The sequence below is a fragment of the Seriola dumerili genome, unplaced genomic scaffold, assembly GCF_002260705.1.
Source record: "Seriola dumerili isolate Sdu_G_001 unplaced genomic scaffold, Sdu_1.0 BDQW01000089.1, whole genome shotgun sequence".
In the NCBI taxonomy this organism is placed as follows: domain Eukaryota; kingdom Metazoa; phylum Chordata; class Actinopteri; order Carangiformes; family Carangidae; genus Seriola; species Seriola dumerili.
The window spans coordinates 13,074-27,310 of NW_019174344.1; the positions used below are offsets into that span (position 1 = coordinate 13,074).

The 14,237-nt window shown below is 39.9% G+C and overlaps 1 protein-coding gene across 3 annotated transcripts in view; it reads left to right on the forward strand.

Moving 5' to 3' along the window:
* LOC111222141 (mitochondrial carnitine/acylcarnitine carrier protein-like) overlaps positions 1 to 14,138 on the forward strand; it is a 21,232-nt gene extending 7,094 nt beyond the window's left edge. The window contains exons 7-16 of one of the 3 annotated variants that reach the window (XM_022745717.1): positions 9,148 to 9,398; positions 9,778 to 9,813; positions 9,893 to 10,032; positions 10,246 to 10,352; positions 10,465 to 10,618; positions 10,822 to 10,923; positions 11,167 to 11,241; positions 11,340 to 11,405; positions 11,617 to 11,755; positions 13,334 to 13,552. In XM_022745717.1, coding sequence (XP_022601438.1) covers positions 9,148 to 9,398; positions 9,778 to 9,813; positions 9,893 to 10,032; positions 10,246 to 10,352; positions 10,465 to 10,618; positions 10,822 to 10,923; positions 11,167 to 11,241; positions 11,340 to 11,405; positions 11,617 to 11,755; positions 13,334 to 13,458 — 1,195 coding nt within the window. In that variant the 3' untranslated portion in view covers positions 13,459 to 13,552. Of the gene's footprint in view, positions 1 to 9,142; positions 9,399 to 9,777; positions 9,814 to 9,892; positions 10,033 to 10,245; positions 10,353 to 10,464; positions 10,619 to 10,821; positions 10,924 to 11,166; positions 11,242 to 11,339; positions 11,406 to 11,616; positions 11,756 to 13,333 lie in introns of those variants that run through there. The other 2 variants (XM_022745719.1, XM_022745718.1) reach the window with 2 other exon arrangements.
* The last annotated feature ends 99 nt before the right edge of the window (positions 14,139 to 14,237 follow it).

Consider the following 14,237-nt stretch of genomic DNA (forward strand, 5'->3'; position numbering starts at 1 on the left):
TGGAGTGTCCAGTGCATTGAACATTGTTGTTGTGTGTTTGATTAGTGGGTTATTTGGTTTGGTTGGGTTCCTAACTACAACCTCAAGGAGAGGGTCTGACGAGAGGATAGGCATGATTGCTTCGATGAAAGGCCGTCGTACATTCCTCCGCTGGTTTTGTTTTCGCGTTTGTTTTTTCAATCGATCAGGTCTGTGAACGATTTGGCTGATCCTAAAGAAAGAACACAAAAAAAACATTTTGTTGTGTTTATATTGCGGTCGGTGTCAGTTCTTATTCGTTTCGGGTTGGTTTAATTCTGTTGAATTTTCTCTTGTTAGATCTGGACTTCTTCACTCCGATGGGTAGGCTAGAATCTTAATGTGGGAACAATATTATATACTATTCCTCAGATAATAGCACACGCTTTTGAAGCGTACCTCGTCATACCCGTCTTTTGTTGGACTTCACCAGGCCACAGGGCGCTTCATTCGTTTTGCTATTATGATTGTGGCATTGCTCGTGGGCGTGTGTACATAAGAGCCAGTCACCAGAAATCTTTCCCCTTGTTGTTGTATTTGGTACCCAACACAAACACTGACTCCGTCTTCGCACAAGAAGTAGTCATACAAAGTTGTCTGCGTGGGGAATGATGGGTAATTACCATTGAGCAGGGAGGGGGGCGGCGGGAGGTTGGGGATGGGGGGGGGGGGTAGAGGTCAATTTGTCAGTGTCTGGCACAGACTTACTCTAGTTTAAATATTATAAACTAAAGTATTATGAGACATCTTTTCTCACTCTACGTGGTTCCTATGACATAGAAATTGTCCGTTTCGTCTCCTGTCTACGTGATGTTGCTCCTTGTTAGGTTTGATCACAGGGGCACCTCAAACATGGCGTCCAATTAACTCATTAGAACTTGCTCCTGGAGGACAATTAGTATGTGTGGAGGTGTATATTTACACCGTTCCGTAGACTAAAGGCAATTCAACAGTGCCCAATTGTATAAGCATTAAGTACATTATAAGACAGCTTAAAATAGAGTTATTTAATAAGAGGAACGAATCAAGTGGAGATGAAAAGTCTAGATGCAGTCAAGTAAGGAGATTATGGTGGTTTTTTTTTTATCCTTCTTATAGAAAAAATAGATATATAAATAAATTGAATTGTTTCTGGTTTGTAACCTGCTCAATGTTTGTCATCTGTAGCAGTAAAATCTCTGTGGTCATGCATCCTTGAGCTGCTCGACCGCTCATGTGCTGCCGTGCACTGCTGTTTGGTGGTATGCACGCACCGAGGCTCTGCATTCGTGTCTCATGCAATCATTGGAAGGGGTTGGTCGCTCTGCCACTAGATCGCAGGCAGACGACACGAGACATGTATGTCCTCGCCCTCACCTGTTGGAGCTTACACTCTGATTTCATCGCATTGGCATATCAAGGTTCCAGTTTCTCTGCGGTGCATCATAGCTATCTCTGACGCTTGAGTTTGGTGTCGGGCCTTCAGAGCGGATCAATGCCTGAGGGCTCGGTGATTATTGTTGGTCGTAGATTTTTGAGGAAGGTTCATGCCTATTTTTGTTCTCTTCCGAGATTCTCCTCTGAATGTAAGATTATTGCTCTGCAAACATGTCACTGTGGTGGGTAATTTTATTTGTCATCGTGGAATTTCTTTTATTGCTCACTATGGATTATCAGTGCTTGATTGTCTACGACTCTTTAGTAATTTTGAGAACTTTGCATCAAACAACAAAATTTTGTGGGACTGCAAATCGCAGCCTGCAGACGATTTGCTCCATTTCCTCTGTGTGGATGTGACAACAGTATGAAGCTTTGGTGGTTTGAAACATCTTAGCGATAGATTATTTACTTAAAGGATTTATATTTTTCATTGGACCAAAACAAACAAATAATGTATAGTAATAGCTCACTAAGTGGGTATCGCGTCTCCTCCCTTCCGCCGCTCTCTACTGTCAGCATCCCTTTGTGGACTTGTTATATATCAAAAGGTACACTTTTCTCTGCTGGTTTTGGGCGCTGGTGATTTTTCATTGGCTTCGGTTGGTCTTCTTTTGGTTTTTCCCAGAACTTGTGTGAAAGCTTGCATCACCGCAAATTATGCCCAAGTGGTTGGCAGCGGCTGGGCGAAGCACCTCCAACTAGTGTATCCCTGCAAGGAGCTCTTTAGACAGGCTGGTATCCTTCGACTACTCCATTAGGTTCAGGCTTCAGAGGTCGAGGAGGTTGACTATTTTTGATGTGATATATGGAGCTCAATAACTCTAGAAGGGCCTGCATTTCCACACTGAGCTTCATTATTAATACCGTGGTAATACACAAAGTCATACAGAGATCAGCAGCACTAAAACTCTTCGGCGTTGTCGATTGGTAAGACATCTGTTCTGTCCGCGGACCATGCATCAGCAGGATGCAAAACTCAACGTCCTCCCGCACTGTCTATTGACGAGCACCTTTGATTTGATTTCTTTATTTAGCGCAGTCACCTGTCGGTAAAGTATTTGACACCGGAACGATTTGGATCACGTTGTAATTAAAGGCTTGTCCGATGGATCGACTCAGAGAATGATTTGACAAAGACACTACACAAAGAGAAGAGGATGTTATAACTTCATTTGTATTGGTATGTCAGGTCCTGGTGCTGACAGTTGCAAAAACCAGGAACCATTCAATCAATTTATGTTTGTTGAAGCACATGGATCAGAGAGATTTCTTGTATTGATGGAGTGTAAAGTGTTATATAACTCTTAACTGTATAGGGTATCTTAAAGAAGACAAGAGAAGAACTCTATCCGTACTGATCTTGACATAGGAAGGGAACGTGCTGTAAATGTGATTTTCAACAGGAATACACGCATGTTCAAAGACGCAGCTACACGTTAATCCTTTCAGCTGCCTTTTGGGACATCCAAACAAATCATTTCATCGTTATTATTGTTGACTTGAGAACAGATGTGTTATCATAAGGTTGTGTTGTTTAAAATGCCCCTAGAATAAGAAATTTCCTGTTTAATTGTGGAAAATGTTATAATTTCAGATATTTATCAGTGGCTAATCCCTTGAACTTTTCCACATTTTCAACCACAAGAATAAGTAAGTTTTCATTGGGATTTTATAATGTAATTAGCCACATTAAAGTGGTGCATAATTGGTGATGGAAGGAAAGTGATACAGTGATCTTTCAGATTTTTATTTTTTTACAATAATAAAACTGAATAAGTGTGTGGTGCGTCAAAAGTAGCTCAGCCCCCCTGAGTCAATATTTGCTAGAGACACCTTTTTTCGTGCATACAGCTGCAAGTCTTATTTTGGCGGTAATGTCTCTACCAGCTGGGCACATACTAGAGACTGAATTTTTGTCCTTCTTCTGTTTGAAAATAGCTCAAGCTCAGTCAGATTGCGGATGGAGAGGTTGAAAAGCAATTTTTCAAGTGCTTAGCACAGAGATTTGTCAGTATAGGATTGTTAAGGTCTGACTTTGAACTGGGCCACTTACTTTACTACTCATGATATTGCTTTGGATCTTAATACCGTTCGATTGTATGCTCTGTGTTGTGATGTTTATGCGGGTTTGTTGTCACGTGCTGGAAGTGTGCAAACTCTCGTCACAGATCTTTTTGCAGACATACAGGTTAATTTCTTCGCAAGATTTGCCCTGTAGTTGGCTCCATCCATTTCCACATCATCTGACGAGCTTCCCTGGTTCCTGCTGAAAGAAAGGTCATCCCTACAGCAATGTATGCTGCACGTACGAACACCACGATTTCACCGGTGGGAGTGTGTTGGTCAGGGTTGATGTGCGAGTGTTAGTTCTCATTCCGTGCCACAGCATAGCTTTTTTGCATTTAGGCCAGAAACTTAAATTTTTGGTCTCATCCTGACAGAGCACCTTCCTCCACATGTTTTGCTGGTGTCGCCCACATGCGAGTTGTGGCAAACTGCAACAGGACTTCTTAGGGTTTGTTTCAACAATGGCTTTCTTCGTTCCACTCTTCCATAATCGGTGCGATTCTGTGGAGGTGCACAGACTAATAGTTTCGTCTGTGGACAGATTCTCCAGCCCTGAGTGGTGAGTTCTCTGCACTCCCTCTCAGAGTTTACATGTGCCTCCTTTGGCTGCTTCTCTGATCATTGCTTCCCTTGCCCGGCGCTGTCAGTTTACGTGGATCGGCGCATTGCTTGGCAGGTTTCAGTTGTGCCATACATCTTTTCCATCTTTTTTCGGATGTGGATTGAACGCTGCTCTGTGAGTGTTAAAGCTTGGAATATTTTTTTTTATAACTAACCTGCTTTAAACTTCTCCACAACTTTATCCTGACTTCTCTGGTGTGTTTCCCTTGGGCTTCAATGATTGCTGTTTTTGTTCACTAATGTGTCTAATGTAACTCTCCGAGGTCTTCACAAACAGCTGCATTTATAACTGAGATTAGATAACACACAGGTGAGGCAGTCGATTTACTAATAGGTGACTTCTGAAGGGACATTGGTTGCACTGAGGAATTTTTATTTAGGGGGTACAGAGTGTAAAGGGGGGCTAGAATAACTATACTTTTTTGCACACCACACTATTCAGTTTTTTTTTATTTGTAGAAAGAAATGTCATGTATGCAATTTTCCTTCCACTTCACAATTATGCACCACTTTGTGTTGGTTCTAGTCATAAATAAATCCCATATAAATCACATTTGAACGTTCGTAGGTTTGTAGACATGAAATGGGAATAAGTTCAAAGGGGATATAAACTACTCCCAATTGTAAACGCTGCAGGTAAAAGGCCATTAGGCAAAATACTTCAGTTGAGGCCTGTCCTGAATGTATTATTTACAAAATATTTATTGTGGAGAAAATAACGTCTTGGTTTTTCTTTTCTTGTTATATATTCTGTTTGATAGGATTTATTGATGCCAAATTATTTTGTCACTTATTACACGTCTGTCTCTATTTGCTTTTGTATAATCTATTATTTCTCAATTTTTTATTATATCCTCTACGTTGTTTGTTTTAAATAGATCAGAGACAGTAATAGCTTCTATGTTTTTATGTGCTAAGACCATTTTTGTATGTTTTTTAGTAAATCACAACATAGAGAGGAATTTTACAAAAAGAATGTGTGACACCGTTCAGTTCTGCTAATATGGATTCACTCTTATAAATTCTTTACAACTGTCAACATTCCAAATACAGTTCACTCATCTATGATGACTACTGACTCAATAATTTCACATTAAACAACACGAAAGTGAAGTTAGTATCAGTGGTCAACTTGGTATGGTAATGGTGGAACCGTGCAGTGATCAATGGACGTCTAGAAAGGCGTGTATTGCTGAGAAGACTGCCCGGTACGACACAGTGCACACTTCGTGGTCCACTGAGATAATGTATCACTTTGCACAACAGTGTAACAAAAGTAGGCACAGATACATTTCAGTTTACTCCTTTCTTTGATATAAAAAAAGATAACAGAATTTTTAAATAGAATAGAAACAGAAGTAAAACAAGAGAGTGAGAACATTGTCAGACTTGTCTGTCTGTGTGTGTAGGTGTTTGTGTTTGGAACATAGGCAAACAGAGTTCATCACAAAAAGCTCTGAATCACCCTCAGCATGGTCTGATTTACGCGTGCTCTACATGGACACAAAGTTTCAAAGATAATCAAGTAAAATTATTGGAAAATTATTAAAACCTCTTCTTAAGGATTTGAGCTCCGACAAAGAAGTTCCTGAACTGGTCTAGCACCGAATCCTGTGATGGAAGGGCTCAGCGTCGCCTCAATAGTGTGAATTCCCAGGAGATCGGCTGTGTAACATAACAAGAGAGATTAGCAGTGCGACACCACGCGGAATCAAACAATAAGAAAGAGGTTTTAATAATTTTCCCATATAATGTACTGATTACTGTTGACGAACTTTTTGTGTTCCTGTATGAGCACGCGCATCGAGACCTGCGAGGGTTTCAGAGCTGTTGTGAATGAATCTGTGCCAGTATTCCAAGAAACATCAAACACCTAAACACACAGACAGACAGTTCGAATGTTCTCACCCGTGTTGTATTAACTTGTTGTCTAAATTGTTATTTTAAAAACTTCTGTTATTTTTATTTATATAAGAAAAGGAGTAAAACAGTGAACATGTTGTCGCCTGTACCTTTCTGAGTTTACCTTAGTGGACAAGTGTACATATCAGGGAAAAGGGTGCACTGTTTTACCGTGTCAGTCTCTCAGGCAATACACGCCTTTCAGACTGTCCATTGCATCTGCACGTCACATACCCTCCGAGTGACCTATGATACTAACTTCACTTTCTGTTTGTTAATTGTGAAATTAGAGAGTAGTCATCATGAGATTGAGTGAACTGTATTGAATGTTGACTATGTAAAGACAATAAAGAGGAGGATATCATATTTTAAAAATGAGACGTGTGTCACACATTTTTGTAATTCTGCTCTGTTAGTTGTGTTTTACTTAAAAAACATACAAAAAAATGTTCTTAGCCATAAAACATATGGAAGCTTTACTCGTCTCTGTCTATTAAAAAACAACTGCTAGAGGATAATGAATAAATTGGAGAAATATATAGATTTATACAAAAGCAAATAAGTACAACGAATATCAAAAGTGAAAATCATGAATATCAATAAAAATAGCACATGAACTTATGAAAATACCAGTTATTCTTTCCAGAATATAATATTTTGTAAATAATATCAGTTCAGGCTGCAACTGAAGGTATTTCTGTCCTAATGGCCTTTTTACCTGCAGCGTTTAAGTGGGGAAGTATTTCATGACCCTTGAACTTTCCAACATTCTCATGTTACAACCACGACCGTAAATGTTGATTTATTGGGAATTTATGTGATAGACCAAAGCACAAATGTGGTGTCATAATTGTGATAGTCGGAAGGAAAATGATACATGAATTTCTTTTACAAATAAAAAATGAATAGCTGTGGGCTGTGCAAAGTATTTCAGCCCCCTTTACTCTGATACCCTAAGATAAAATCCAGTGCAACCAATCTGCGTTCAGAAGTCACTAATTTAGTAAATCGAGTCGAATCCTGTGTGGTAATCTGACTCATATAAATGCATGGCTGTTCTGGTGAAGGCTCGGAGGTGCTAATTAGAACATTTGTGAACAAACACATCATCGAAGCAAGGAAACACCCAGACAGGTCAGGAGGAAGAAGTTGTGGAGAAGTTTAAAAGCAGGGTTAGGTTATAAATAAAAAAAATATTCCAAGGCTTTCTGAACAGTCTCCACAGAGCAGCGCTTTCAATCATCATCCGAAAATGGAAAGAGTATATGGCAACAACTGCAAACTGCCAAGAACATGGCCGTCACGTAAACTGAACCGGCGGGCAAGGAGAGCAACTGATCAGAGAAGCCAGCCATAGAGGCCATGGTAATACTCTGGAGGAGCTGGCAGAGATCACAGGTCTCAGGGTGGGAGATCCATGTCCACAGGAACAACTATTCAGTCGTGATCACCTCCACATAATCGCACCTTTAATGGAAGATGGGAAGCAAGAAAGTCCATTGTTCTGAAACAAAGCCCTAAGAAGTCCTGTCTGTTTGCAGTTTGCCACAAACCATGTGGGGGACACAGCAAACATGTGGAGGAAGGTGCTCTGGTCAGATGAGACCAAAATTTAAGTTTCTGGCCTAAATGCAAAAAGCTATGTGTGGCGGAAAACTAACACTGCACATCACCCTGAACACACCATCCCCACCGTGAAACGTGGTGGGGGTGGTGGCAGCATCATGCTGTGGGGATGCTTTTCTTCAGCAGGGACAGGGAAGCTGGTCAGAGTTGATGGGAAGATGGATGGAGCCAAATACAGGGCAATCTTGGAAGAAAACCTGTTAGTCTGCAAAAGACTTGAGAGAGGTTCACCTTCCAGCAGGACAACAACCCTAAACATACAACCAGAGCTACAATCGAACGGTTTAGATCAAAGCATATTCATGTGTTAGAATGGCCCAGTCAAAGTCCAGACCTAAATCCAACTGACAATCTCTGGCAAGACTTGAAAATTGCTGTTCAGACGCTCTCCATCCAATCTGACTGAGCTTGAGCTATTTTGCAAAGAAGAATGGGCAAAAATTTCAGTCTCTAGATGTGCCAAGCTGGTAGAGACATACCCCAAAAGACTTGCAGCTGTAATTGCAGCGAAAGGTGGTTCTACAAAGTATTGACTCAGGGGGGCTGAATACTTTTGCGCACCACACTTTTCAGTTTTTTATTTGTAAAAAAAAAATTGAAAATCATGTATCACTTTCCTTCCACTTCACAATTATGCGCCGCTTTGTGTTGGTCTATCACATAAAATCCCAATGAAATACATTTACATTTGTGGTTGTAAAATGTGGAAAAGTTCAAGGGGTATGAATAGCCACTGTAATATCTGAAATTTAACATTTTCCCCAAATTAAACAGGATTTCTATCTAGGGTGCATTTTACAAAACTTTATGAACATCTGTCCAAGTTCAAATAAACGATAATGATTTGTTTGGGATGTCCCAAAGCAGCTGAAGGATTAATGTAGTGCGTCTTTGAACAGGTGTAATTTCCTGTTGAAAATCACATTTAAGTCACGTTCCCTTTCCTATGTCAGATCAGACGGATGAGTTACTTTTTGTTTCTTTTAGACTCCTATGCAGTTTAAGAGTTTGAATTTAACAATGTACACCTCCATACAAAAGAAATCTCTTGTGTACTTTAAAAAAAACATGTGGATGTGATGGTTCCTGTTTTTGCAGATGTCAGCACCAGCCTGACATCCAATACAAATGATTAACAGTCCTCTCTCTGTGTGTATTGTGTCTTTGCCAAATCAAGTTCTGATGTGTAATCCATCGGACAGCCTTTAATTACAACTGTGAAAAGTCCGGGTCAATACTTTCCGACAGGCTGCGCTAAATAAAGAAATCAATAAGCTGCTGAATGACAGTGGGGGAGGAGTGAGTTTGCTCCTGTGATGATGGTCCGGACAGAAGATTGTTTACCAAATCTGCCGGACGTTTAGTGCTGCTGATGCTGAGATTTGGTATTCCAGGTATTAATAACTGAGCTCAGTGGAAATGCAGGCCCTCTAGAGGTTATTGGCTCATTAACGATCAAAATTCAACCTCTGACCTCTGAAGCTGAACGATGAGTAATGTCGAGATACCAGCTGGTCTAAAAGAGCTCTTGCAGGGATACACTGTGGAGGTGCTTCGCCGCAGGCCGCCAAACTTGGTTGAATTTGCGGTGCAGCATTTCACACAAGTTCTGGAAAACCAAAGGAATGACCAACGAGCCAAGAAACACAGCGCCAAACCAGCAAGAAAAGGTGTCACCTTTGAAATAAACAAGTCCACAAAGGATGATGACGAGGAGGCGGAGGAGGAGGAGGAGGATACCATTAGTGAGTATTACTACATTATTTTGTTTGTTTTCTGCTCCAGATGAAAAATATAACTTTAAGAAATGTCATCTTGTAAATGTTTCAAACCACAAAGCTTCATACTGTTGACATCACACAGAGGAAATGGAGAAATCGTCTGCAGGCTGAGATTTGCAAGTTCACAAAAATTTTGTTTTGATGCAAAGTTTCAAATTACAAGGTCGTAGTCAAGCAGATATCCATGTGAGCAAAAAGAAATTCCCTATGCAAATAAATACCCACACATTTTGACATTTTTTGCAGAGAATAATCTGTACAATGTAGAAATGAGAAGTAACAAAAATAGGATGACCTTCCTTCAAATCTAGTCAAATATATTCACCATTATCTCTCTCTGCAGAGCCCACCACCGGCAAATACAATCGCAGAGTTTCAGGTCAGTAACTGGAACATGATTGTGTAATGAATATCAATTAATGTCGGTACAGTATTTTCATTCGTTTGTCCTGCTCTAGTTTGTGCAGAGGCGTACAACCCTGATGATGATGAGGACGACGATGCAGAGCCTCGGGTTGTGCATCCCAAAACAGACGAGCAGCGTCGCAGACTTCAGGATGCATGCAGAGACATTTTACTGTTTAAAACATTGGAGCAGGTACAACAGATCATTTATTTATTATTATGTTTTTATAAGAAGGATAAAAAAAAAACTAATCTCCTTTTGATGATGACTTTTATTCCACTTGATTTTCCTCTTATTAAATCCTATTTAAGTGTCTTTAATGTCTTAATGCTTTACATTTGGCACTTTGAATTGCCTTTGTTACTGGAAGGTGTTATACACATAAACTTGACTAATGTCCTCCAGGAGCAGTTCTATGAGGTTTTGGACGCCATGTTTGAGGTGCTGGTCAAACCTCAGGAGCACATCATAGACCAAGGAGACGACGGGGACAATTTCTATGTCATAGAGAAGTGAGTGAAAGATTTCAAATACTTTATTTATAATATTTAAACTAGAGTAAGTTGTGCCAGACTGACAATGACCTCTACCCCCCCCTCCCTCTGTATCTCCCATCATTCCCAGGGGTGTGTATGATATTTTTGTGCAGAAGGACGGAGTCAGTGTTTGTGTTGGAAAATACAACAACAAGGGGAGTTTTGGTGAGCTGGCTCTTATGTACAACACGCCACGAGCTGCCACAATCATTGCAACGAATGAAGGCGCCCTGTGGGGCCTGGTGAGTCCAACAAAGGGTAATGACCGTCACCGCTCCAAAGCGTCGTGTATTATCTGAGGAGTGTATTAAATATGTTGCCACATAGATTCTAGTAAATGCTGAGGTGAAGAAGTCCAGTCTAACAGATGAAATACGATTAAAACCGAAACGTAGAACTGAAGATGATTAAACACAAAATGTTTTTTTTTTGGTTTCTTTTTTAGGATCGAGCCACATTTCACAGACTGATCGTGAAAAACAACGCGAAAAAAAGGAGGATGTACGAGGCCTTCATCGAGTGTGTTCCTCTTCTGAACTCTCTTGAGGTTTGTATTAGAAACACAACCGATACACAAACAAAACAATTGTTTAATAGATGGACATTCAGTCATCTTATCCTTATGCTTAAGATAATTTCAGATAGATAGATAGATACTTTATTCATCCCCTAGAGGAAATTAATTAATGTAATTAGCTCATTGTTGATGATAATAATAATAATAATGATAAAAACAGTGTGTGCAGCAGTGTATTTGTTTTGTCACCATGCTTCATTGTCTTGTCACAAGCTCTCTGAAAGAATGAAGATTGTTGATGTTTTGGGAGCACGAGGATTCAAAGATGGAGATCGCATAATAACACAGGTACAGTGTTGGGACATTTGTTGCTGTATGTTATTTTTTAATATTGGTTTGGTTAGACTTAACGGATGTGGTGTCTCTGCTGCTTTCTGTACCTGCAGGGGGAGAAGGCCGACTGTTTCTACATTGTGGAATCAGGAGAGGTGAAGATCATGATAAAAAGCAAAGTAAGCACAGTGTCATTGTTATAACTGAATCTATTTCAGTTGTCTCTTCAAAATAAAATTAAAAAAAAAACTTAATATTCACCGTTTTATCTATGAATTTGCTTGTGTTTGCCAGAAGGTGGATGTGATAAATTAGTTTTATTTTGTTTTCTAATCTGGTGTTGCTGCACTAAATGACTGCAGGACTCACAGGTGCCTCTGTCTGTTGCAGACGAAGGCTGGCCAGCAGGATAATGCAGAGGTTGAGGTGGCTCGTTGCTCTAGAGGGCAGTATTTTGGGGAACTGGCACTAGTCACCAACAAACCGCGAGCAGCATCTGTTTACGCTGTGGGAGAAACCAAATGCTTAGGTGAGTGTCTGTATGTTTGTGTTTGTTTCAGGAGAAACACACATTTACTTTCTGCAGTTTGTTTCCAGGGAAAGATGCTGTAGTTCCGGTTGGGATGTTGAATGTAGGGGGGATGTAGCAGAGACAAACTAACAGTAACTTGAAAAACACACACTGTCAGTGGCTGTTATGTAACTTGTTTGTGCTTGTCAGCGTTCAGACAGATTATTGAATGGATCAACATGGCGCAGGCCCAGGGGCCTGAGGGGTCATGGGGCCCTAGAGCTTCCACCTCAAGTGACTATTAACATTTCTGGTCTGAAAAGTCAATCAAAAGAACCACAAAGAGACATGAAACAACCACAAAGAGATGCAGTTTGACTACGAAGAGAAATAAAGTAACTACAGAGATTCAGAGAAACTAAAAGGAGAAATAAAATTACCCCAGAGATGCAAAACAGCCACAAAGATGGAAATCAACTACTAGAGATGCAAAATGACTTCAGAGATCTATAATGACCACAAAGAGACAAAAAGAGAAACAAAACCATCACACAGAGAGAATAAAATGTTTTGTGACTTTTTCAATCGAAGCATCTTCCCTCTGTGTAGAAAAGGTGAGGGGCTTTTATACGTCTGTGCCCTGGGCCCATTGTCTCACAACCCGTCCATGGACAGGGTCAATAGTTGCACTAAGAGGGGGAAACATTTTCTCCTGAATCAAAGTCGACTCGTGTGTGTGTTATAATGGTGTTGGAAGTGTTTTCTTGATACAAGGAAGACCACAACTAGAGCTGGGTATCATTTCAAATTTTTTGCCACAAGTGCAGATACGATATAATTTCAGTACAAATGCCAAAACAATATACTTTTCTGTGTCTTAGTTTGAAAAAAATATAAACATGTTTTTCTGAAAAAAACATTTTCTGTTCATACAACAAAAGAGTGCTACAGTTCAATTTTTACAAATGCATACCTCAAAATATTAAAACGTTAAGATGGTTCCAGGAAGTAGACAGGGACTTCCCTCCACTGATGTGCACAGGCCTCAGATCACAGCAGAGATGGGATTAGGTGGAACAGGAGTTGACAGCATGAATGCTTGGGCAAAAAAAAAATCTGCAGGAGCCACAAGATAGAGTTGATTTAACATTAACCAAAATCCCATGAATGCTTCCATTAGAGAAGTACAGAAATAAAGACGTGGCCATTCCTATTCTTATCTATGAGCTTGAAAAGGCATAAGTGTGTGACTTCACAAAACAAGATGTCCCACATTGTATGAAGCTGACACACAAGGGGGGTTAATGGTCAAGGCGTGGCTTATACCCACAGATCATGATTTAAATGTACCCCAAAAATATTTTTTCTCTTTTCAAAATCTTGTTGATGTACATTTATTGATCCCCCATTGCGGAAATTCAATACCATAACGGTTTAACCTCATATTGATCCTCTACAACACTTTATGACAATTGTGTGACAGCAAACTAATGTGTGCACAAACTTCTTTTCTCTCTATTTAGACGATGTTGTTATTGAAACTAAGAAGCCTGCAATGGGCCGATATAATTCTAAATGTCTGTGTTTTTCTTTCAGTAATTGACATCCAGGCCTTTGAGCGTTTGCTGGGTCCCTGTATGGACATTATGAAGAGGAACATCTCCCAGTATGAAGACCAGCTGGTGGCACTGTTTGGCTCCAGTGTAGACTTGAAACACTAGTACACAAAATTCATTACCAGCATTTCAGTATAACATAGTAGAATTGCATGTCTTATATGTCTTATATGCAGTAAAATGTACTGTTTCTGTACAACTCTGCTGCTACGAGGTAAATATGTTGTGAGTAGAATACACCATGTTTCTTATGTGACAATCCTGATAATCACCCAGAGGACATCTATGCAACTGTAATACTCAAATGAAGTCAGACAAACAGGTGAAACTCCAGTTAACCCACTGACAGTCCAGTTCAATGGGAGGGATTCATAACCCATTATACAGTACCTTACCTTCAAATTCTGGACTGGTTGATGATCGCAAGAAAATGTCATAACTTTTTATGAAGCTTTTCATCAGATCCTTTTATAAAGCTCCTGGTTTGAAAATTTCAACTTTCAAATTAGCTCAAGCTTTCACAAGAACAAAATACTGAACTGCCCAAATAGCCACGTTGTCACTGACCAGCCAGACCTAAAAATAACTGCAACAGTGGCTCAGTTCCACTGTAACTTTAGTTACAGTTTTTGCAATTGTTGTGCACATACACACTGTCATGTTCATTTGCTGTTACTGTTCTGGCCAATCACTGCCTTCATTATTTAATTATACAAGGTGCTGTGCCATTTCCATTTGCACTCAGCAAAAAAAGTTGTTCATGTAAACCTAGATATACTCAGTTGGCAGTTTATTAGGAACACCTGGCTAAATATAATGCAGTCTAATACAACAGCCCTGCAATAAATCCTACTTTCATGAAGATTATAATGTTCAGTTTGTGT